General features: G+C 34.9%; 1 protein-coding gene across 1 annotated transcript in view; it reads left to right on the top strand.

Annotated features, from left to right (window-relative positions):
- The window catches only part of LOC145664067 (synaptogenesis protein syg-1-like), a 997,265-nt gene that overhangs the window by 915,319 nt on the left and 54,776 nt on the right, over nucleotides 1-27,170 (top strand). The window contains exon 11 of the mRNA XM_081730408.1: nucleotides 5,992-6,345. Within this exon, the coding sequence (XP_081586534.1) occupies nucleotides 5,992-6,345 (354 nt within the window). The remainder of the gene's footprint in view (nucleotides 1-5,991; nucleotides 6,346-27,170) is intronic.

The raw sequence follows: 27,170 nt of genomic DNA, 5'->3' as shown, positions 1-27,170 counted from the left end.
CTTTTCCTTTTGATTAGTGGGTTTTGTAAGAGCAGGAGTGACTTGATATATAAGGCAGTTTGCCATATATGTCACGAGTCGTCCACTAGAAATTCCTTCTGCGTTGCCACATTCTTCATCATCATATTTCCACCAACGAACTCGACCTGTTCTAGTTTTTTCCTCCACTCTATCCCTTGACCATTTTTTTTCGTGAGTAGTGCTTTTTTTACTTGGATTATTGCTTTCCTTCCGAAACCTGAGAAGGCTGTTCTTGTGAAATAATGGACAGTTATTTCCCCATTAGAACTGTTATACCATTCTATAGAATATTCCATTGGATTTATATTCTTTCCCTCCGCTTTACCTGAGATATGTCTCGTAGCAACCATAAGTATATAGTGTGGTTGCTACAAGAAATGGATATACATATCCCACTTTTCTTTTCATTTTTAAGGTACACCCCACTTTTTTGGATTTTAGTGAATAACTTAAAAACAATGAACAATAGCAAATACGAAGAAAGTGAGCCAGGTTTTATGAAAAATAAGCCCCACTGTTTTTCATTTTAGTGAATAACTTAAAAACAATGAAGAATATCAAAAATGAAGAAAATAAGACATATAGTATCTAAAAAAGCCCCACTTTTTTGGATTTTAGTGAATAACTTAAAAATAATGAAAACTATCAAAAATAAAGAAAGTGAGCCAGATAGTATCTAAAAAAACCCACTTTTTTGGATTTTAGTGAATAACTTAAAAATAATGAAAACTATCAAAAATAAAGAAAGTGAGCCAGATAGTATCTAAAAAAACCCACTTTTTTGGATTTTAGTGAATAACTTAAAAATAATGAAAACTATCAAAAATAAAGAAAGTGAGTCAGATAGTATCTAAAAAGCCCCACTTTATAAGATTGTTAGTGAATGACTTAAAAACAACGAAGAATATCAAAAATGAAGAAACGGAGCCAAGTTTTATCTAGGAAAAGCCCACTTTTCTGGATTTTAGTGACTAACAGAAGAATGAAGAAGACCAAAAATGAAGAAAGCGAGACAGCTAAAATCTACAAAAAAAAAAAAAACTTTTTTTTTGAAATTTAGTGAATAACTTAAAAACAATGAAGAATCTATCAAAAATGAAGAAACTGAGACAGGTAGTATCTAAAAAAGCCCCACTCTTTTGAATTTTAGTGAATAACTTAAAAACAATGAAGAATATCAAAAATAAAAAAGTGAGCCAGATAGTATCTAAAAAGCCCCACTTTATAAGATTGTTAGTAAATGAATTAAAAACAACGAAGAATATCAAAAATGAAGAAACTGAGCCAAGTTTTATCTAGAAAAAGCCCCACTTTTCTGGATTTTAGTGAATAACAAGAACAATGATGAATACCAAACATGAAGAAAGTGAGCCAGGTAGATTCTAAAAGAAGTAACCTCACTTTTTTAAATTTAGTGAATAACTTAAAAACAATGAAAAATATATAAAAAAAAAGAAACTTGTTATTCAGGGTTACTTTAGGGAAGGTTTCAGTTTTGTGCAGAGAATTATTCACTCTTCTGAATAGAACTTACTAACTAAACATGTTAGGTGTTTATGTTCATTTTTGCTGGCTCTCTAAAAGCAGGGTTACCAGACTTCTCCTTTTATCCAAAAGTGAGATCTTTTTCGGGCCCTAAAATCGTTCGGGTGGGCTTTTAGGAATATGGGGGGAAATATTCTATCTTTTGGAGATAGAAACCCCTTCATTCCAACCCAATCTTCTGTAGAACTCCCAATAACAATTCCTAATTCACTCGATCAAAAGCCTTTTCTAGATCAATAAACAGCACATACACCTCTTTCCCTTTTTCCTTAAATCTTTCACTGATTACCTTTACTAATTCAGTTGCATCTTTTGTGCCATTTCTTCTCTTGAACCTATACTATTCCTCTCCAATGTTTTCATTGATTCTTCCACTCAACTTTCTGTTCAGTATTCGAAGAAACATTTTTGCTGCATGAAATATGAGACTAATAGTTCTATAATCCTCACATCTTTCTGGATTGATTTCTCAGGCATCAGTATCATGATCGTTTTCGGGAAATCTTTCGAGGAATCTTCTGTTCCATATATTTCATTGCAGAGTCGAAGTAATTCTCTCTTGCCTTTGTCTCACATGTTCTTAATGAATTCGATTGGCATATTATCTATCCCGTTTGCCTTCTCATTCCTAATCTCGGATATACCTTTTCCAAACTCATTTCGAAGAATACTAAACACTTCATCTTCCTCGTGTACTTCATTTCTACTTTACATTAAAGCCACACGTTCTATCCCTACTCTCATATAAACCCTCGACATATTCTTTTCATGTTCCTGAAACTTCACTTCTCTCTCCGACTACGTCATCATTCTTATTTTCTACTGCCATCATAATACTACCTTGTTTGCCCCGAAGTTCCATGGATTTTCCCTGCCTTTACATTTCCTCTATTTCCCCAGTCTTTCTAATTTTTCTATGTCCTCGCGTTTTCTTTTCTATCTATCTGTTTCCCTTCTTAATTCATTATTTACCTTCTTGTAGATCTTTCTGCACTCTTTTCCATCAACCTGTTTTCACGCCATCCTTTTCCTCATTTTTTGCAACTTACGTTCTATAACCCATGGTTTCTTAGCCGTTTTGTGTTAGCAGTGACCTCTTCTGCAACCTGCTGTATGCAAAGTTTAATGTGTTCCCACAGTCTATTACTAACAACACCTATCCTTTCCTCGTTTGAGAATTTTTCTTTGAATTTTTCAACGAAAAGATTTCTTACTTCCTCGATTTTCAACTTTTCAGTATTCAACACCTTGTTGCCTACTTTTCTTCTGCTTATATTTATCAGTTGAATACCCACTTCGGTCAGCACAAGGTTACGATCAGAAAAAAAAAAATGTCGACTCCATGAAGAGTCTACGCGTGCTTTTAAGCTATTTCGATACCTGTCCTGAATCACAACATAGTCTAATTGATATTTTCGATCGTCTATTAAGAATTTCCATGTATATTTTTTTCTCTTGCCCTGATGGAACCAGCTGTTTCCATTTACTAGGGAATTCTATCTTTAGAAATTGACCAGTCGTTCTTCCCTTTCATATCCTTTCATGAAACCATATTTACCTAAGACACAACTTTTCCGTTTTTCTCCCACAACTGCACTGAAATCTCCTATTACAATTACGTATGCACCCCTCTTCTTCCTGTCTATAATTTCTTCTATTATATTTTCTCATAGTTTTCTTCTAATTCTTCAGTTGTATGCGAAGGCGTCGGTGCATATGTCTGAATCGCCACTAGATCCTTAAGGTACAAAAAGATATTTATTTTTATTAGATTTTTAATCGAACTATTTGTAAAATGTTTCTACCATCTTTTAATTCAAATATTATATAATAAAATACAGTGATCACCTGGTACTTCTAGGTGAGAAGAATCTAAATTTATCGCATTTAATCTTGCCATCTTAGGAAGAAAAAGAGAAGGTCAGGCAGTTTGAAAAAAAAAAAAAAAAAAAGACCTGCAGCTAACCAGAAACAATTGTTTCAAGATATAATGATACACTGAAACAGAACTTGCTCTTTCCAACCTTGACTGCAGATAAATATATATATATATATATATATATATATATATATATATATATATATATATATATATATATATAAAGACTCATTTTTTCTTGGAGGTGTGTCCCAGGGACTCTATAATACAAGTCTTTTAAAAGAGTCGTGTTGAAAAGATAGTTACATGATTACTTGGCCAGATTCCTTTTTTTCCTCAGTCATGTAATTTTCTTTAGTGTAGCGATACATTAATTTAACATATATATATATAACTCAGTCACTTCATTTTCGGATACAAAATCCAAGAAGGAAAAAAAAACTAAAGTGAATGTCATTTTATGGAGATGTATTCTTAATTCAGTTACTGATAAATATGTATGATTTTTTATTCAGAGTTGAAGGAGCGGTTGATTTACGAATTCTAATGCACAGGTCTTTGCGTTCATTCAAGTATGTAATTTTTATAACTAGATGTTCGTTATTGTCAGATTGTTTCTTTTTTTCTTTTCTTGTCTTTCTTTTTTCTTTTAGTAAGCTGGATTTTTTTAGTGTGTAGATACAGAGACTTTAATTAATTTCTCACGCAAGCGTTACTTTTGTCACGAGAAATGTGATTTTATGTAACACGTTCTATACGAATATTGTGTAATACTATCTCTTATATTGACTCTGTTTCTGGCTACATTTGGGTGATTAGTGAATTCATTGTTTCGATTAGGATAGTTTTTACATATATTTTGTATAAAATAAGCTTTAAATCAAACTCTTTTTTCTTCTTTTTCTTTTTTTCTTAAAAACCATATTTGAACTTTGTTTCACTTGGGTGTACAACATTGGACTTCATAAACTGGTGTGCCACAGGGAAGTATGTTTGACCCTTGATTTTTCTCGCAGTTAAATTAAAGTGTTTTCTGAGAAGTCTGCTTAATTTCCAAAATAATTTAATAGTAAAATTACAACGTATATCATGTTTTAGACTTCCCAGTTATGCTTTACATGAAAGTGAGAAGTTTCAGAGAACAGTTCTGTCTATCCATCTGTATGTTGACAGGTATCAAAGCAAAATCGATAAGAAATAGCGAGAAGTTTGTATTTTCTTTTAAAAATAATTTCAGCTTCTCAAGAATAGATTGCATCTCCACCCTTATTTCTCTACTAAAACCAATAATGGATAAAATCCACTACCACTCTTGGTTCTAATATTGATCTTGACGGAGTAAAAAATGTCAGAAATAGCGGAAAATGGTATTTCTCATATGGATTCAAAGTACCGAAGTAAGTTTTTATCTCAAAATTTTCCCCTCGATTCAAACCGGAAGTGCTACCATTTCCGGTTGCAGTTCATCATCATAATGCAAAATTGTAGTAGGTGGACACAAGTAGTTTTCTTTATGTATACGGATGCAGTACCGTAAAAATAGACCTTATTTCTATATTGCAACAGGAAGTGGTAGGAAATTTATTACAACTTCTGGTTTCAATATGGATTCCCAGAGAGCGAAAACAATAATAAAAGACGATAGACTGTTTTTATTTATATGTGGATTCAGGATTCCAAGAATTGGTTTCATGTCGGCTCTTATTATTTTATTGAAACCGGAAGTAGTAAAAAAAAAGTCCGTTCTGGTTGCTACTTCTGGTTTCAGTACTGAATTTGCATCTTTGGCAAGTCTATCGCAGTTTCACAATATGTGAAACAAAACTCACTTACTCACTATGTATGTAAGATTATGCATAATGTTATTTTTCTGTCAGTACACAAAGATATCTGGATAATATACTGGTAAAATTAACTAGTCCAACGTAATCTTTTTCAAAGATGTTAGACAATCTATATTAATATATAGCCTATGGAACACGGAAGTTCAATGCCGCGTTTACAAAAGGCTTTTTTTCTTAGCCAACTGGATCCAATTTCTACTTTGTATTCCTATTTCTGCGAGATCCGTCTTAATATTGTCTTTCCATCTGGTCCACCCACTCAACTACAGACGTTACGTAGCATATAATAATGTTTAGAATTATATTGTTAGTTGGGAATTTCTGGTTTCTTCTAACTTAAAGAACATTAAGAACTGAATTCTGGTTCTTCGAAGTGTGTGGAAACTTAATAAAATACATACTGTATATAACTTTTTTCTCGAGTGTAATTAACAAACAGTATACTGTTTTCTGTTAAGTGTGTGAACTTTCTTAGGAATTATATCAGTTTATTATATCAATCTATAGTCGTAAAAAATGCAGTCAATAGGCCTATATGTAATATTTTGTAGAGAGCCTAAAACTTGATATAATAAATTAGATTATGTAATCAACATTTTATTGATTGATATTTCATTCGGAAAAAATCAAAAAAAAATTTTTTGTTTATTACAAAGTAGATATTAATATTTTTGTATATCTTTTTAACATTTTTCTTTACAGGACCACCGCAGCCTCCTGAATCGTGCATGCTACAAAATAAAACTTTTGGAGGTCTTGAGGTAGAGTGTCGTCCAGGATTTGACGGAGGACTTACGCAACATTTTGTTTTGGAAGTTACAGAATCGACTACTACACCACTGGCTCAACCTGTTGGATCAGTCACCAGCGAATCAACAGCAAATACAAGTCCATTATACAGGATATACAATTCAGATCCTACTTTTACACTTCACAACTTAGAACCAGCCAAAGATTATGATATCACAATTTATTCACAGAATGCCAAAGGCAAAAGTGATCCCATTGTTTTGACTCAAGTTAGGATATCTGCAATGGAGATGCTTACGGGGAAAGGTAAATTATATGATTATTTTTTTTCTAAATTCTACTATAATTTAATAAAAGTTACAAAACGCTGCCTTGATAACACTGTTCGACAAAATTCAACTTCAAAAAATTTTTCTGCATGAAAGCAGGTGTTTTTTATAGTTTTCGAGCTGCTGAAAACGAATCTGATCTTAATTTTGGTCCTGCACCCTCAGATTTTGAAATAATGTCGGTTATAGTAGATTTTGGTTAAAATTTTAAGGAAATCGCAGAACTGTAGGTATGAAGCCTCTCTACTCCTTTTCTAACTATCCCAGAATAACAAATAATACCTCGTTGGAAAGGGCATGGAACACACATTCCAACGGTAAGCATTTATTACCCATCGCACTCAATGTGTAGAAGAAGAAGAAGAAAAATATTGAAAAAACTGGGAAAAACGGGTTTTTTGAAGAAATTTAGAGAAGTTTGCAACACTGACAGTCACGGTACGCAAACATGAGCTCAGTAACCCATATCCCATACATTCAGGTGTGTTATATTAAAAACTCAAAGAGATATCTCAAGTAGAAGGGGAGTGAAACAGTGTGAAAGTAATTTAAAAAGGAGGGAAAATTTAATATTTGGAGAAATTGAAAAAAGTTTGCAACACTTACACTTACGATACTCACACATAAGCTCAGTAACACACATTCAATACATTCATTATATTAAAAGAGTCATAGAGATTGCTGTTTACTTGGCGAGAAAAAATTGGTTAACTCGAGTAAACATAGAAATATATGTACAATACGAATATTCACATTGTGATACAGAAATATATATGTGATCAAAGAACACTACATATGATTCATTTAGTACATTGTTTTGCGTTTGACCTTCTTCGTGTGGGTGTCTTCGGTGTCCCTAACCAATCCCCAACAATAGTCCGCAAGCATATTCGGTTTCCATCCACTTTGGTAACGTCTTTCCATTGCTGCTATTGTTTGGTGAAACTTTTCGCCATGCTTATCACTTACGTCGTACAATCATTTAGACTTCGGTGGAAAGAAGCCTAGATGACTGTGTAGAAAGTGAATTTTCAGCGACATGTTATATGCATGCTTTCCGTAATTATTCAAAAAGTTGTCCACGATTGTTTATGTAGTTCTCATCCTTTGTCTTGCCTAAGAAACCGGAACACAAACTCTTGAATGATACCCAACACTGCAGCACTGCAAGAGGGCTGAGCGCCGCATCAAAGTTGTGGTCCTGCATTAGATCTCTTATCTGGGTGTCAACAAACACACCAGCCTTCACTTTGTTAGCGCTGAGATTCGGCAATTTAGTGTCAAATACTAAAATCCAGGTCCACTTTTGTCCATTCCAACCACAAAAGATTTCATAGGCCAAGTTTTATATGGAGTGGAGGGAGATATATGTCTTCAGATTTAACTAGAGAGGAGTTGCAACATTCTTAACACCTACTTGCATTGTACTGCGTCGTGGTCATTCTTTCCTCTGGTAGTGACTATCTCGGGCTCGAGTCCCATTCGCATAAGAAACAGCAATGTTTTGTGTATCCATTTTGTAGTTCTGTAAGTATGCTATAACTTTGAAATCGGCAACAGTGAGCCATATAAGAACATTGTACTGAACTTTTTCTAATATAACTTTCACTATGTCATACGTTTCTTTCACCTGTGTGTCATAAGCAATTGGTACAGTTGGGAGGATATTGCCATTATGTATTAAAACTGCCTTAAGACTGCTCTTTGAGGAGTCTATAAAAAGTCTCCACTCCCATGTCACATGTGTCGTACCAAGAGTAGCAAACAAACCATTGACATCAGAACAAAAACAAAGTGTATCTTCCTGTTGAAAAAAAAAACTCTGAATGGTGCATGTCGTTTCCTGTATGAACAAACGGTGGCACTTATGTCAAGTAAATTCCATTGTTTAAGTCTGGATCCAAGAATTTCAGCCTGCCACTAGGTTAGTTTCAAATCTTGAACAATGTCATTTAAATCACTTTGTGTTACAAAATGTGTGTTGTTTCTTTCTTCAAATTCAAAATCTGACTTTGAGCTCTCCGATTCTGAAGAAGCTACGTTTGTTTTCTCCTCTTCCAGAGACCATGTTCCTGAAGGTACAGGAATTGGAACATTATCACTGTGTTTGACAGGTCTTATTGCAATCGAAATATTGTCAGGATTTTTTTTTTTTTTTTTTGTCCTTCCCTTTCATGCCTTGAATGTATACAGCACAAAAGTAGCAGTCACTTCCGTGGTTGGCGGCTCACGCCATATCTTCGGAACACCAAATGACATTTTACCTTGACGTTTGTTATTCAACCACAACCGAAATGCCAAGCACACTTATTACATATTGTACTAAGTACCCACTGCCTATCTTCATCAATTTTGCTGTCGAAGTATATAGTTCGTAAGCCTTCTTCGCCAAAAGTATTAATTTTCCCCTCTTAGCCTTAGCTATGTATTCTCCACAGGCATAACAAAAATTATCTGAGTGGGTAACACAATCTCGAGGCATTGTGACAGTCACAAAAACACTTACACGATAGGAAGACGTGTACAAACTCCCTGCCCCACACTCAAACCTTCAGACAACTGAGCAACAGTAGAATGGTGACTGGGAGGGAAGAAAAATACAATGTTGCCAGGCTTCAATAGGCCACTTTTTTCTCACAAATTGGAATATTGGATGTAATTCAAGAAATTCTGACCATGTTTCTTTTTGCCATAAAAAAAAGTTGAAATTTTTCAAAACAATCGTTGACAATTTACATACATGGTCAGAATTTCTAAACTTCTGTTCAGGTAGCATCTGTGAGTATTTTACCTGAATGTATTAGGTGTTCGTTACTGAGCTTATGTGTGAGTATCGCAAGTGTAAGTGTTGCAAACTTTTTTCAATTTCTCCAAATATTAAATTTTCCCTCCATTTAAAATTACTTTCAGACTGTTTTACTCCCCTTGTGTTTGAGATATCTCTTTGAGTTTTTAATATAACACACCTGAATGTATGGGATATGAGTTACTAAGCTTATGTTTGCGTACCGTGACTAACAGTGTTGTAAATGTCTCTACAATTCTTCAAAAAAAAAAAAAAAAAAAAAACGTTTTTCCCAGTTTTTTCAATATTTGTCTTCTTCTTCTTCTACACATTGAGCGCGATGGGTAATAAATGCTTACCGTTGGAATGTGTGTTTCATGCCCTTTCCAATGAGGTATTATTTGTTATTCTGGGATAATTAGGAAAGGAGTAAAGAGGCTTCATACCTACAGTTCTGTGATTTCTTTAAATTTTTAACCAAAATCTACTATAATTGACATTATTTCAAAATCTGAGGGTGCAGAGCAAAAATTAAGATCAGATTCGTTTACAGCAGCTCGAAAACTATAAGGAACACCTGCTTTCATACAGAAAAATTTTTCACTGTCGACCAGTGTAATCTGCCTAAGTTAAAGTTCAGGGTGCACGATTCAGTTAAGATTAGACTAAAAAACTACCGTGTTTGTATATGATATTCTTATTTTACTAAGTTATAAGTTGTACTTGCTTCTTTACTATTTAATCGACTAAATGTTTCACAGAATTCCTGATTTATTTTTTATTCTGTTTTAAAGTTTCTTTTAATATTAGATTATTTATTAAATTTAGACTCTTTGTATATTCAAATTCAAGTTCTTTGTTATAAACATATTTTATAATACTGCTCCAGATTATTTAAAGTGGTCAGTATATGTTGATAATAATAATGACAATTAAAAGCATTTGAAAGAATATGTGACTTAGATTTCTGAAAGTGTTCCACATAGCGGGTGGGATATCCAACATTAGGTTTCGTGGTGTTTCCTCGTACGTTAATTTCGTAGACTTTCCCCGAAAAAAATGTTATCATGATTTTCCCCAAAAAGAACCGATACCAAAGAATCGAAAGCAATCAATCACAATAATAGAATGAATTTAATACACTTTCTAATGCACAATATTAATTATCACCGCATTTAAATCATGTCTTATTAACAGGAATCCAGGATTGAAGTTAAACTACAGCAGTAACATATAGCGAATAAGGTGAATTGTGAATATGTGAATCCTTATCTGTATGAATCCTTACTGTTATATGTGCACGAACTATTCAGTAAATTACTGTAAATAATGTAATACAAAAGTGTCAATAATAAACTCAACTTTGCCTCACACTTCATTCAGGCTTAGGACTGGCTATGGTTGTAGACATAGTTTGTTAGTAACATATTGAGATATTTGTAATTAATGATTATGGAATTAATCAGAGAGCAACTTGGCAGAGGAGCGATTTGACAAATAATCACCAAGATCATTTTGTTTTCGATTCAGATAGATCCACAGAGTTCAACTTTAGACTCGGACTCGTGACTTTCAGGGACTCATAACCACGAGTAGAAAATCATTTCGGGCAAAGCCCACAGCAAGGAAACTCCACTTTGGGCAAAACCCACTCAACCTAGCATTAATAAAGGATTTGCTGACCCCTTTTCGATGGAAATAGGATATATATATATATATATATATATATATATATATATATATATATATATATATATATATATATATATAAAACTAGTAGAAAACCGACATCGTACTTTTCTGTTTTAGGATACATTTATCAGAGTAATATTGTGTTGCTTGAATTTCTTTGTAGTCGTCACAGAAAGAGATCAGTCATTAACAAAGTTGGTGAAATCATTTTTGGCAGTCATTGAAAATGGCTACTTTAGAAAATAAATATTCAACACAAGAGTTGTCAGATCAGTTTTACGATCATTTTCTCTAATATTACACAAATAGGGAATATCGCACTACATATAATTTCAAAGATTGTCTAAATAAAGTTAGAGTTTATAATGATTTCTTATTTAAACAATTCAAATATTATCTTTCTGTAGAAATCATTATATACATATTGATATTCTACTCACCTTTTTATATTTTATTTTATTGATTTTATTTTATTTATTTTTTTTTCTGAAGAACTTTATGGGAAAATATATTAAAGCGGGTGTCTTCTAGAAACCCAATAATATACTAGAAAAAAACTGTATGCGATATGAAGGATAATATATTACCTTTCGTAATATATATATATATATATATATATATATATATATATATATATATATATATATATATATATATATGAAAAGTAAACGGTTGAAATTGACACGAATCTAGAGAAGAATTGATGGGTTTTAAACGACATGTGTTTTGTTTGTTTAAAAGAAAGAGAGAAAAAACTGCCCAAGAGGGAACGTGAAGACTCATTTGTCTTTTGTGATGCACAGTTTGGACACAATATGTCCTATAATTTCTTCCTTTTCTTTCTCTCTCTCTTTACTAGGCTGGGGAAGGGAGAGTGTTTTATGTTCAGGAAAAGAGGTATTGATACAAATTCTTTTCTGTGTCATTCTTTATGTAGTAGAGCAGGGTCATTGTTCAATATGCTTTTTTTCGCTTTCTTCCTTGTTTGTATCTTTCGATTATCCTTCAAGAGATGGGTGATTTACATTCTCATAGACACCGAGAATTGTTTGTTTTATATATATATATATATATATATATATATATATATATATATATATATATATAAAGCCTGATTTCATTACTGTCAGTTCTATCTTTTGTTCGTAATAGGTATTTTTAGAAGAAACGTGACAGTTGTAGTTTTATTATTTTTTTGGAGTTCGTTTCTCTCTCTCTCTCTCTCCTCCTATGTTTGGATACATAAAAGATAATATGAGAGGTAAAGCAAATACAGGATTTTGATTAATTGAGCATTCGGTATTAGAAGTATTTGTAACCTATGTGTAGCTACTATAAATCACCGTTGTGTATATACAATAGTATTTTTTATTATTATCATTTCTTTCTTCAACACTCTTTTCCCCCTCTTTTTTATTTACCAAAAAAAAAAGATCCTTTGTTTTGGTTTGTGATGCTATGAACGTTTTCTAGATTTCACTTTTCACTGTATTCAAGAAAAGACAATACCACTTGAATAAATTCAATGTTATTCCTGTGTTCAGTCATTCCTTTGCTTATTTTTAAGACAATTTACACATGATAATCTATTCCCGTGATGGTTATCCCTCGTGGCAACTAAATATTTCTGGCATGAAAGAAGACACGTTCCTTGTTGATTTTGTAGTTAGCTTGTAGCCTTTGGTGTGGGGAAAGCCGGGTTTGGTTCCCGATGGAAGCTCATGTAGTTTGGATCCCGTTTCGCTAACGCGCTTGCGAGTACGTATTGTTATGTTAACCTTAGAAAGTCCGTGCTCGCATCTGCTACGTGAAGGACCAAGGGGGGAGGGGAATCAAATTTGACCTCGCTGGTTTTAAGTAGCTTTCAGAATATGTTTGTTCAATTTGAGTTAACGTGGTGAACTAAATTTCAAAAAAGGAACTTTTCAAGGAATTTTGTCTTATTTGTAAAAAAAAAAAAAAAAAAAAAAAAAAAGTTCAATAAAGTGGATAAAACTGCTAATATATTATACCAAATGTCCTATAATACAATGCAGAAAACTAGTATTATAGCTAACACACTCGACAAGTTCTATGAAAGCGTGTGTTTGTATAAAGGAGAAAAGTAACATTTTTGAAAAGTAATACATGTTTTAGATATTAAAAAGAAAACAACTGAAAGGCATTTTGAGTAAACAAAGATGGGTAGCACTAATGACCAAGAGGGAGTCAAATTGGCCAGCACAACATGATTTTTTTTTTTTTTTTTTGGTACAGAAAAACAATGCAGTATATTTCAATTGAGAAAAAGCGAAAATAAACCTTTCATGAAAAGGAACAACAACGAAAAAAACACGGGATCCTGAATAAATATTAATCCATATAAACTAAATAAAGAAGAAGTCGTGGGAAAATGACTCCCTTGGTCTTTCTAGGGTTAAAACAAGACACGTTTCCTACTGTGCCTGTGGAGTCAGTTTCGATCAGAGATGGTCATTTTTCCTAACCCTCCCTCACCCTCACCGTCAATTGACGCCCCTCACCCTCACCCTCCATCACACTCACCCTCCATTGATGTCCTCCCCTCACCCTCCCTCACACTCACCCTCCATTGACGCCCTCCACTCACCCTCCCTCACACTCACCCTCCATTGACGCCCTCACACTCACCCTCCATTGACGCCCTCCACTCACCCTCCCTCACACTCACCCTCCATTGACGCCCTCCACTCACCCTCCCTCACACTCACCCTCCATTGACGGCCTTACACTCACCCTCCCTCACACTCACCCTCCATTGACGCCCTCACACTCACCCTCCCTCACACTCACCCTCAATTACTTTATCGCCCTCACCCTCCAACGCCCTCACCCTCAACTACTAAAATGAGGGTGAGGTGAGGGTGAGGGCGGCCCTCATGAGGGCAAAACCCTAAAGATGAACAGATCATGTGATGCTTTGTATTTACCAAGAATTCGCGGTATTTACGGTTGAAGACACAGCACAGAGGGATAAAATAATTCTTGGAAATGCTGTCTGTTGTCACAAAGCAATAGAATTTTAGCACCTGTTACTGCTGTCCACATCGAAGGAAGAAGGATGAATGTACAGTTAGAAAAAAAAAGTTGAAGCAATGAATATAATTTTCGCACTTTTCTTTCTTCTTCCTGGCCGGAGTCTATATGAATAGTTAACAGATTACAAGTAACTTTTTAAACAAAATATAACACTTGTTATTATCCTGGTGCACCTTTGGTCCACGTGGTACCGGGTTCGAATCCTGATGGGCAAAGTTTTAAACGCATTACGATAATTAAGATTCCACTTTAAACTGTAGGTGTAGGTCTGGTATAACACTGGTGGTGAAAAGGGCCGATAAACTCAAAACCTTTGTAAATCAGTAATTGAGTAAAGTTTGGCCTTTAGATTCTGCAATGCTTCTATAGAATATTGTATTAATATGACCGTAGTAAGAAATGGAAAAAGAAATAGTGGCTAGCAGGAGAAAAGGCAGGCAGGTATTGAAGAAAGAAAAAGAATACTGTCTCCTAAAAGTATTTTTCAAGCAATGTTCTGTTTGGCCTACTGCATTATAATTTTCATAATGTATGTTGGCTATTTCATTTTATTTTATTATGTTCGTAAATAAATAAAATAAATAAATAAATAAATTTGTAAACATACATTATGAAAACCATAATGGACTAAGCCAAATAGAGCATTGCTTGAAAAATACTTTTAGGAGACAGTCTCCCTGTACTGACAGAAACCCATCGGTTCGGAGAAGAAATCTTACTGTTTCAACAGAGCTAGTGATGTAGTGCATGGTAAAGCGAGAGATATTATTATTATTATTATTATTATTATTATTATTATTATTATTATTATTATTATTATTATTATTATAAAATATTTTTATCGCCTTATTCCTTATCAATTTCGATTGCAACTAGCATGAGAAATTCTCAATTTTGAAAATCAGATTTTTAAAACTAAAGTTAACCCGGATATTTTTCTTTTAAATCTGGAATGGAATAGATGAATTCACGTCTGAGTTTGAACCCAAGAAATATGGCTATAAGGAACCTCACAAAATATGCACCATACTACATCAAAATAAAATTTAAAAAAAAAAAAAAAAAAAAAAAAGCTTTTCCGATGGCAATCGTAGAACACATTTACAAACTAATAGTAGAGCCACTTGTACACCACGTGAAGTATGCGGAATCTTGCTGAGGTTTTCCGCTTCAAACTTGCTCTGTTTCAGAGATTTTAACCATACCAAAACTGTTCTTTTTCGGCTTGGGAAAGGAATATCATTCTATCTGTGTAGCTGTGTACATTTGAATTCGACATGGACAATATACCGATTGTAGATTTGGTCTTAAGTGTGATAGTAATGCATACAATTGTATTAGGCGTATATTACTACACGCTAATGGGAGAAAGAAACGCACGTGGATGACTTACTGGATCCGGCGTCATCATGGACACGGGATTTATTCCATTCTTTTTTCCAGAACTAAGACTACAAGGCTCATTATCGTACCAAATTTTGTTTTCGTTTCTTATCCATTAGTTCTTTTTCGTTTCTCACCAGTATTAATGTTCATTGCATCCATTTCTTATATGCAAGAGTGCATAAAATTATGTTTACTAGTATAATATGTCACAAAATAATAGGAGAGATATCAAAACGGATATCACAGGAAAAAATAGATGTAGAAATGAGAAGTTCCCATCCTATCTTAGATTGTGGAGAATATAAATACTAACGTGTCCATACAAAAATTTGCTGAAACTACAAAATGTTGGTACTCACGACTAAAGCAAAACCACAAGTTATCTTCCGTGAAATAAAAGAGCTTGGGCCAATGTTAGAAAAAACCTTATTTATAGCATATGTACATATGGGAAATAGAGAACCATATAGAGCCAAAAAAGAAACAAAATGTGAAACTATCAACTCAGTTAATTTTTTTTCACCTGTCAGTTATCCAGGACCGCAATTAGGGGTTAGTAGACGGGGTACGTGCCCCGGGCGCCGGATTGAGAGGGTGCAAAACGAAGATTTTTTTTTTACTGTAGCTATATATTTACGTTTTACGTTGAGGAAGGGGGCGCCAAAACAAGATCTCGTCCCGGGCGCAAAATAGCTTAGTTACGTCTCTGAAGTTATCAACTCTCAAAGTTTAATGTCCCTTGCATTCTTCATTTACAGTTCTAGATCTGTAGTTCTATAGTAATTCATCATGCTGAATTGAAGTCTAAAATCAAAATTTCGTTATCATTGTTGCTTTTTCAGTAATACAGGGTGTTACATAAGTACAGACACATGTTCAAAAAAGTTCTCTGAGAATGAAATAGTGATTAAGAAGTTACTGGTTTATATTGTGTTTTGTGGTGGGTGTCTTTGTTGTCTCTACTGATACATAAGCAGTCGTCTAATAACATACTGGTTCATGTTTTTCTTGATTTCTCATTCATGAAGACCTGAGTTTTAAGTAGGGGGCCGCGGTGGCTCAGTGGTGGAGCGTTCACCTCTGGTGCTTGGGGTCGCGGGTTCGATCCCAGCCCTCGCCAAGTGAACTTTGTGGTGGACAAACACCGTGTGCGTGGGTTTTCTCGGGGTTCTCCCGTTTCCTCCCACTTTCTTCATTCCACCATTTCATTCATTACTCATCATCACCGTCTCCTTTAGCCTAACCGGTATAACCGTGGGACGTAAAACTCAAAGATTTTTTTTGATTTTTAAGTAAGTAGAAGTAACAGCTTAACCTCACAAGAATCAAAGTTAGTATTAGATTGGATTCATTGGAAGAATAAACACTGATGGAAAATCTTGTTAATCTCTGAAAATCGAAACTGATAGTGTTGCCAGATATTACATTGGAAATTTCCTTTTCTAAATATACGCCGTGTTCTGTATATATGTATACATGAACTTAGGTAATTTCGTCACCGGAAATTTCGCCACCGGAATTTTCGTCACAGTAGTTTCGTCACTGGTAATTTCGTCACCAAAATATTAGCATGTAGGTTATTTCGTCACCAAAACATTCATTGCTCTTGTACCGTTCTGTGAATCCAATCTCTTGGACCTTTCTCCACGTTTAGTGAGTCAGGTAAAAAAAAAAAAAAAAAAAAAAAAGCAATGCTGTACACGAGTTGAGTTTCCGAAAGTTGTCTTTAAAGTGTGCATTTCCGCTATCTCGAAATCCATAACCACAGTTACAGGGTTCGGGTATTCACTAAATTCACTGCACTGATGCACCACCGCACAAAACAGTTCTTCATATGAATGTTGTGTCTTGCTCTGCATTAAGGCATACACCTAGTAAAGGAAGTCTCACCTCAAATAACATATAGGGCCTACGTTTTTTTTTTTTTCCTTTTTAAGGAGCCATTGGAAAGTAGTCCATCCACCATCCATGTTTCACTTCTCAATAGCTCCATAAGGCTATATTTAAAGGAAATTGTTAGAAATATTTACAGTATATGTTTTTCTTCCTTTATATAAATTTGCTTTCTTGACATATATATCCAATAACAATTTGGCCAATGTTTAATCAGAGTTGAAATATTGAAATATAACATTCTTCTTTCAATAGCTCCTAAAAAAAGATCACTCTTTTCACATGACTCAGTTAACGTGGATGAAGGTTCAAGAGTGGGCTCAGAGAACGGTACAAGAACGATGCAAATTTCCGTCTAGTTTGCGGGAAAATGAACAGATTGGCATATCTTCCCATATTTGTTTGCAATTTTCTGTTCTGAAATTTTGATATTGGCGAAGCTTAATATTTGTAAATAGTGATACACCCAATACACCCTTTTAACATTTGCTGAAGCTGGCACTATTTTCTTGCACTGGTGCTTGCTCCTGCGTCGAGTACCCGAAACTTAAATTTTGCACAGTTCAACGTCAACCGAATTGTTTTCCAAGTTTGATTAAAATAACGTAAGTTGTTTAGGTCATTTACTTTGCCTCTACTTAGTTCAAGAAAGATGAAAAAATAACCATGACAAAATTTCCTATTTGATAATATTTCTGACAGAATCACTAAAAACTTTTCTCTCTTATCTCAAATACGATATACAAAATATGTAACTATTTATTTAATAATAATAATAATAATAATAATAATAATAATAATAATAATAATAATAATAATAATAATAATAATAATAATTATTATTATTATTATTATTATTATTATTATTATTATTATTATTATTATTATATTTCGATTTGCTTCAGTTGAAGATTAAAGAAAGCAATTTCAAAAACGGTTTCTATTCATTCATTGTACTTGTATTATGTTCTAAAAGACACTGGTGATGAAATTATCATGACAAAATTTTCGGTGACGAAATTACCTATATGGTAATATTTTGGTGACAAAATTACCGGTGACGAAATTACCCTGACGAACTTTCCGGTGACAAAATTACCGCCGTCCATGTATACATACCGTATATGCCGTCAATATTCTTAATACTTAGAAGTGTCATGTACTTATGGGACACCCTGTATTACTGAAAAACTATGCCTGGTAGCGAAATTCTAATTTCAAATTTGAATTCAGAGTAGTGAATTATTACAAAAATATGACCCTTGTGAAACTGTGTTATTAATTAAGATAGTTTTCATTCCACCAAATTTAAACCAAAAATGGTGCTTTTTTTCACCTTTCCACCTACCAATTTCATTACTTTTTTCCACCAAAAAATCCTTTCGTTTTTTTCGCTCCGTGGCTTTTTGGTGGTGTCCTAAATTCAGTATGAGGACAGATTGTATTAAAATTTGCAGAACTACTCCTAAAATTAGGCCAAACTTACAGAAAAGTCGAGATTTTGTGGAGGGGAAACCCAGTGTCCAACACAGCATACGCCCCTGACCTCAGGCAATTTTCAAGAAATGTGTTATTTTCTTTCTCAACTTCCCTCAGCTCTAACACTCTAATTTTTCATGTACATCTGTAATTTTGTCAAATTAATTTCGACTTGAGAGCATCAAAGATGGATTTACGAGATGCTTACATATTTCACATTAATTACTATATCATCTATGAGGTTTCCATATATATATATATATATATATATATATATATATATATCTGTGAATTCATGTGCCGGTGTTATTTTAAATTTGTATACAAGCCTAGTATTAATACAGGGTGTCAAAAATCAACTGAAACTTCGGGAGATGAGTGTTTATATCAAATCAAAGTAAAACGTTTTAATACATATAGGTCTTAAAACGAGTTCTTTCAGTATTATAAGCCGAAAAAGAATTCAAACGCCCTAGCTTAAAAATAATGGGACTTTTTCGCAAGCGGTTGAAAAAATTAGGCAATACCTAGTATTCCCTTTTATCTAAATACCCACGTTTCACAATCCCCTGATATCAACGTAACGATTTGTAAAAAGTAACTTAGTGTACGAGGATACACTTTTAAATACTAATTGGGTACTCTTTTCGTGGATACCAGAAGACTGTTCACACAAATAATTATTACTAGCGCATACGAGTTCCTGCGAAATCCGTCGAATCACGTGCGATAGACTCCATAACTTTTGTGCTAGAGTGTTTTTAAAACGTGATTTTCCTCATTTTTGGCGGATTATAAATTTGAAAAGAGACATTTTTTGACCCACAGTATGTTCAACAATATTTTTTTTTTTTCATTTGATATAAGAAATAACGTTCCAAACTTAGTAGGTCGATTTTTTGACACATTGTATATTAAGCTGGGTAGTATGTGGAAATAACAAATCGAATATTTTTTAGGTATATTTCAAAGAACCAAACCTATTTCAAAAATACAAGGGTGGGGTGAACTGTCCCCTCTTGCTCTCTGCTGCAGGCAGTCATAGTCGAGAGTCTCATATTCCATATAAACATTATTATTTTTTTTTTTTCTAGTGAAGGGCAAGTTTTATTTTCGTAGACAGTCACAGTAGACACTGGATTAAGATTCAAGGCGGGCATTGTTTTGCTCGCAGTCTTTGACATAAAGAGCCTTCAAAGTTCTGAAAAGAAAACTATTTTTATCTTCATACCAGAAATGAGCACGCAGTATAACGTATTGTTCCATCTGGTGGAGTATGAACCTTTGAGATCTAGAAAGAAGAACTTGAAAGTAACGTTATCGTAGTATTAATCTAACATAAATACGATGGACATTCTTTTTTTGCCGACAGGAAGACCTGGTGATTCATTCCGGTGGCATTGAAAGGAAGAACTAAACTAAAAATACACTGATGACGAATTCCATTAGACATACAGAGGTAAAGGTTCTTTACATTGTACCTTCCCTTCCCATCCGAGGTGTTTGGGCTAACAAAGATAATGAATGAGAGTAGTACAGAAAATGGGAAAAATTGAACGTGACTCTGTTGTTAAGCCAAGTTCGTTGTTTAAAACTAGCTTTAGTCTGTGTCAGTATAGCAGTAAATCTATTTTGTAGCATGTATATAATAATAATAATAATAATAATAATAATAATAATAATAATAATAATAATAATAATAATAATAATAATAAGAAGAAGAAGAAGAAGAATTAGTTGTTGAATCAAACAACTCAGATACAATTGCTTTTAATAGACCCAGTGAATAGGCCTATAGGTATTGTGACAACTGCAATCAGGAGCGGATTAAAGGCGGAGCTAATGGAGCCCAGGCTCAGGGGGTCCCCTAAAATTCCCCTCTTTAATACTAAAATACATCAATCAACTTATTATAGTATAGGCTTCAGATCCATGCTAATTTCTTTTCCCGCTCGGTAGGCTTGCGGTATCGCTAGAGTTAAGTCTTCTTCCACCAGCTTGGGCTCGTGCCTGCAAACATCAGACTTTCGTGGCACCGCCGGGCGTGGATAAATAAACTGATTGATGTGATGAATAAACAAATAAATTCAAACATCATTCACACAGACAACCTTCAAATTCGGAACTTTGATCACAGTGTAACCTTGTACAGGTTTACTATTTGTATATGATTTTTCTCCTTTTACTCTATTAGTGTTTTTACAGGGACTGTTGACCATTTGGCTCGTATTCGGCATTTATGTGTTACACTGAAGTATATAGGCATTTAACTGTTAATAATGAATGTAATTAAACTAATTATTGTAAACTTGGAGCACATTAAAATGTTACAGCATACTCCTCGGTGTTTCGATAAGCCTATGAGGCTGTGGAAGACAGAAAAGAAAAGTTATGCGCTGAAATTATTCGTAACATAGGGCCCTTTGAAATAGTCGGCTGCAGGGTCCCAAAAACCTTAATCCGCTCTCAGTGCTATGCGCAGAGACGTACGCAAGAATTTATTTCGGGAGGGGTCCAAAGCATTTCGGGGGAGGGGGATGTCCAAACACAATTTCAGGCTAAATTATACTAAACTTTGTATCTAAAATTAGACTAAATTGACAAAAAAGTCCGGATTTCGAGGGGGGTTCCGGACCTCAAGGACCCACCCCGTGCGTACGTCCTTGGCTATGCGCACAAAATATCCACTTTTTTTTTTTTTTTTTAAGAAATAAAGGGGACCGCGGTGGCTCAGTGGTAGAGCGTTCACCTCTGTGGCGTGGGGTCCCTGGTTCGATCCCAGCTCGCGCCAAGTGAGCTTTGTGATGAACAGACACCGTCTGCGTGGGTTTTCTCGGGGTTCTCCTGTTCCCTCCCGCTTTCTTCATTGCACAGTTTCATTCATTTCTCATCATCACCGTCTCCCTTAGCTTTGGCGCATAATCCTGGGACGTTAAACTGAACATATCATTTTATTTCATTTCATTTCTTTAGAAATAAAGCTTGACTTTTCGTGCCTTTCTTTCAATATGTCTGATTTACAATTGGTAGAGAACAGATTTAAAAAATCTAAAATAATGGTTGCCAAATGTTTGTTGAAAAAACTTAAGAGATGCAACTCTTAACTTCAACTTTTGGTGAAAAAACTTAAGAGATGCAGAAAGAAGATATTGAAGTTATGACTTTATATAACACCATATTTATAAATGAAGGACGGAACATACTTCGGATACAAGCAACTTTAAGGAGGAATGAATGAAATTACTCTTCATTACGAAATTCATTCTCAAGCAACGAATTTCAGGGAAGCTCAGGCCCCATGGGTATGGGCGTGATCTGTACGATCATTGACTGTTTGCATTCAACAAGTAGTGGCGTAACTAGGATTTTTAAAAAGGGGACTGAAAAACCATTTCGGGGCCAAGGTACCCAACACTCCAAAATTCCATTGTTTCGGTATTTTAGGTTTATCTTTAATCAAGAACATAACACAATTTGCGAGCATTTGAGGCAAAAGAATTGTGGTTACTATTTCAGTCTTGCACATTTTTAGCAACATAGTTATGTTTGTTTTATTCTTTATTAAATTAAAGCTATTGTTTCTCAAAATAACTCGACAAGATTCGAGACGAGACAGGGTTCTTCCAACAGAAAAAGATACATTTTTCGAGGCATCACTTTACACAACATATTTTCGAGGCGAGACAACCTCTAATCTTGTCTTGTGCGCATCCCTATTTGCACGTAATAATATTAGAATACAGTAAAAAAAGAAAATATTAGTTACCTTATAAAGTAATCAAACCTTAAAAGTCACCTATTTAAAATTTGCCCTGTGAAATAGTTCATATTTTAAGGGGGCTATTCATATAGTAACAGAATATTAATAATCAACTATCAATTACTCTGTGAAGATGCTGAATTTTAAGGTGTGTGTGCACCTTCTGTTGCATTTGGGTGCAAATTCGGTAGATTTTCTTAGTATCCTCTTTTCTAAAAGTATGTAACATAGTGAAATTTAGCTGGGCTTGTAAGAAATTGAGGAGGCTTGAACACCCCAAATTAGACCTAGTAACGCCACTGCCAACAAGCCACCAGTCACGAAAGACAAAGGGAAATATTTAATTTAATAATAATAAAAAAGTTGAACTGTGTAAATTTAGGACTATAATTGTATATGTAAATCATTATAAATACAATTATGTTTTATATTTAATTGAGCTTTTCTCCCTATCGCGGAACTTATGTCCGGTACGGAATCGAACCCGGATAACCCAAAGATCTCTGCTTCAGATAATCGCTGGGTAGAAATGTCCTCCTTCAAATAAAATGAAATGAAATATTCAGTCTAACGTCCCATAATTATGCTCCGAAGCTAAGAGAGACGATGATGATGAGAAATGAATCAAATGGAGGAATGAAGAAAGTGGGAGCGAACGGAAGAACCCCGAGAAAACCACCGCATACGGTGTTTGTCCACCACAAAGTTCACTTGGCGCTCCTTCAAATAAAGTACAGCTGCAAATAAAACATTTTCTACCCTAGAAGAAAGAATCTCCTTTACATTGTTCCGTCCATTAAATGTACATATTAACAATTACTCTACTGAAACCATCCCTGCAACTAGTGATGTGAAGTGGAAAATTTTCCGCTTAAAACTTCCCATTTCTGAAAATTTTCCATTCTAAACAAATATTCACTATCAAGTATTAACTCCACATTAAGCCATGATATTGATTGAATCCATGAATAGAAATATGACATTACAGCAAATTATAATCTTCCAACTTTCTAGGTCGTATAATGGGAAAATATATAAATATTATTGAGTACCTGGTAATAAACCTAGTATTTGATAACACAAGAATTATATGATAGAACAAGCGAGTATCGTTCTACAGTATGAAACTACGGTAAACTTCCAAACTAGTAGAACTGGAAATAGTAGAAACCTGAAGTAGTTGATTTCTACCACTTACGGTTTAAATATTAGGTTGTCGAAGGAGATGGGACCTATTATTGAAACGACGAATCGTTTCCCGAAAACCGTTTCTCAATAGCTCTTACCGTTTTTGAGTTATGACCAATATTGTTGAAACCAGAAGTGGTTCAACATAGCTTCTGGTTTAACTCGAAGATTGGTGAAAGAGATGGAACCTATTCTTGGGATGCTGAATCGATTCCCGAAAACCGCTTGTCGATAGCACTTACCGTTTTAGGTCTAGGAATATCAATATTGAAACCAGAAGTAGTAGTGAATTTATACCACTTCCGATTTTAGTGGAAATACAGGAGCACAGGTGGTTTGTCTCCTTAAGAATTAAATCGATTTCTGAAAACTCTTTATCGCTAGCTATGTTTTATATTCGTTTATGAGTTATGAATATGTTTGTTGAAACCAGATATGGTCGACTTCTACCACTTCCCGTTTAAGTAAGATTGTTGAAAGAGATGGAACCTATTCTGGCAATGCAGAATTGATTCCCGAAAACCGGTAGCTCTTACCCTTTTAAGTTTATGAAAATAAATATTGAAACCTGAAATAGTAGTGGATCCTACCACTTCCAGTTTTAGTAGAAATGCAGGAGTTAAGGGGGTTCCGTTCATATTCACCTATTTCCGAAAACCGTTTGCCGATCGCTATTACCGTTTTTTACTCGTGGTCTTTAATTTGAAACCGGAAATTTTCGATTCTACTACTTCCGGTTTAACAGATTAACTGCCAAGGTGATTTGAGGGTGCCTGTTAAGTAGGAGGTTGTTGAAGGAGATACAACCTATTATTGGGATGCTGGATCGATTCCCAAAAACCGCTTGTCAATAGCTCTTACCCATTTTGATGTGATACCTGTTGACCGACAGACACACAGACAGACACAACCGTTCTATAAGACTTCCCTTTCATATGCATAGCGTAGTTTGGAAATCTAAAAGTAGGTATATAGCCAAAAGCAGGAAATATCTTTTTATTTGATAATTAAATATAAAGTTATTTATTGCGGCTTGCAGCTTTGTACTTTTCTTATATATATATTTTTCTCTTAGAAGAAGAAATAAAACTTTTTCTTAGTTGCAATTTCAGAATGAATGAATATATGAATATTTATTAGTTTCTCTTCTGAACGAATATATAAAAAAAAAACATAATTTCCTGAGAACTTCTAGTATTTTTAATGAGTTACTTTCGTTAAAATTTGAAATTTTTGGTAGCCAAAAACTTGCAGTAGATATTTTTATATATTTTGTAATTATTGTTTCTATAAAGTGAAAATATATAAATATAGAAAAGTTATAAAGCTATGAGAAACATCTTGTCTTCGCGCATGAAAAGCGTATGAAACTGATAGAATATTGATATGACGATTTTCTGTGAACGACGATTAATTCTAAGAAAAAAACTACATTACATTTTCTAACATATTTTCCAGAAATGAAGAATTGCAAGATAATTAATTTTATGAACCCTTACCCTCACCCTCATCTCCCTCACACTCACCCTCAACTGACACCCTCACCCTCCATCACACTCACCCTCCATTGACGCCCTCCACTCACCCTCCCTCACACTCACCCTCCATTGACGCCCTCCACTCACCCTCCCTCACACTCACCCTCCATTGACGCCCTCCACTCACCCTCCCTCACACTCACCCTCCATTGACGCCCTCACACTCACTCTCCCTCACACTCACCCTCCATTGACGCCCTCCACTCACTCTCCCTCACACTCACCCTCCATTGACGCCCTCCACTCACCCTCCCTCACACTCACCCTCCATTGACGCCCTCCACTCACCCTCCCTCACACTCACCCTCAATTACTTTATCGCCCTCACCCTCCAACGCCCTCACCCTCAACTACTAAAATGAGGGTGAGGTGAGGGTGAGGGCGGCCCTCATGAGGGCAAAATGAGGGAGGGTGACCATCTCTGGTTTCGATGCATGGTAGTGGCCTCACGTAACGTAGTTCGTTAACGCTCTCACCTTTAATGTGATCGGTCCCAGGTACGATTCCCGGTGGGGACACTGGGTCGAAAAGGTATAACAGCTTTTTCAGACCAGCCATCCTGAATGAGGGTTTTCCTGAATCTTCCTTATTCACACCAGGCAAATGCCGGAACGGTGCCTAACGTAGTTCCAGGCCGCCTTCTTCCTTCTCCATTACTGTCTTCCTTTCTAATTCCCCGGGCAGAGTGATCGCCAAGTGACGTCATCTCTCATATGTGTCTAACATGACCATAGATGCCGAAAACCCAGAAATATAATTTCTAATCCTAATCGATACGCTTTAGGAATTTCATTTTGAACAGATACTTACATAATATACTATTTACATAATATAGGCCTAGTATCTTTGTTGATAGGGTGGTCGTTCAATTCTGAACGCAGTAGTAGCATATTACCTAATAAATGTGGTATGTGAATTAGTGAAAACCTCGTTTGAAATCAAACTAGAGTGCCCCTTTGAGACCGAGTAGTTGACACTCGTGCCTTCTTTGCTCGTTATTTCGTGTTCGATTCTAGGTAGATGTATCTTCCTCTTATATAAACCAGAATAGTGGTTTGAATACTACATTGAAGTTAAACACTAAATCTTATCTCATATAATCTCCTGTACTGAAAATAAAACTTAAATTTTAACAAGCAACTAACCAGTAATGTAATGCTAGAATTTTGATAGGTACACCCACCTCCGAATATGTTCGCTCTTTCGTAAATTTAAGGTGTGTATATGCTGAATTATAAAAAATATTAGGTATATTCCTGTACACGCACATTACATTCCTGCAACCAATCAGCCAAAAAGAACCGAAACAGCGCTTTTGTGTGCTTAAATATGTTCCTAATAAGGTTAATCACAAGTGTTATATTGAATTTGGTGCTTAAAAGTCTTCATCCCGGCGAAATTAAAATGCCGCTAATTTTACAGTAATTATGTGATATCTTCAAATAGATAAAAGATAATCGAACTGTATAACAAGAGCGCCCTAGACAATGTTATTTTACATGAGAAACCGTTATCACGACTCACTTATCTGATTTCGATTTCGAGCCATTTTGAAAATCGGCATTTATTTTAGCGTTTCTAAACAATTGAAAACGGAAAGCCACTAGGTGACTTGTGATAACGGTACCTCACGCAAAATAATATTGTCTAGGGCGCTCTTGTTCCATATTTCAATTATCTTTTATCTATTTGAAGATATCACATAATTACTGTAAAATTAGCGGTATTTTAATTTCGCCGGGATGAAGACTCTTAAGGAGGCCATATATATGGTTTTGTAAGTTCAGTTTCGAAGCCGCGGTGGCTTAGTGGTAGAGTGTGCACCTCTGGCGTGTGTAGTTCTGGTTTGATTCACACGAATGTATTTTTTTTGTGTGTGTGTGTGTGTGTGCAGAAACACCATGTACGTGCGTTCTCTCGGGGTTCTCCTGTTTCCTTCCACTTTCTTCATTCCACCATATCATTCATTCTCGTCATCATCACCGTCTGCTTTAAGCTATGCGGCGTGATCATGAGACGTAAAA

This window comes from Thermobia domestica, chromosome 11, assembly GCF_964235325.1.
Source record: "Thermobia domestica chromosome 11, izTheDome1.hap1.1, whole genome shotgun sequence".
In the NCBI taxonomy this organism is placed as follows: domain Eukaryota; kingdom Metazoa; phylum Arthropoda; class Insecta; order Zygentoma; family Lepismatidae; genus Thermobia; species Thermobia domestica.
Note: the sequence above shows the minus strand (reverse complement) of the source record. Positions and strands in the feature narration are given on the sequence as shown.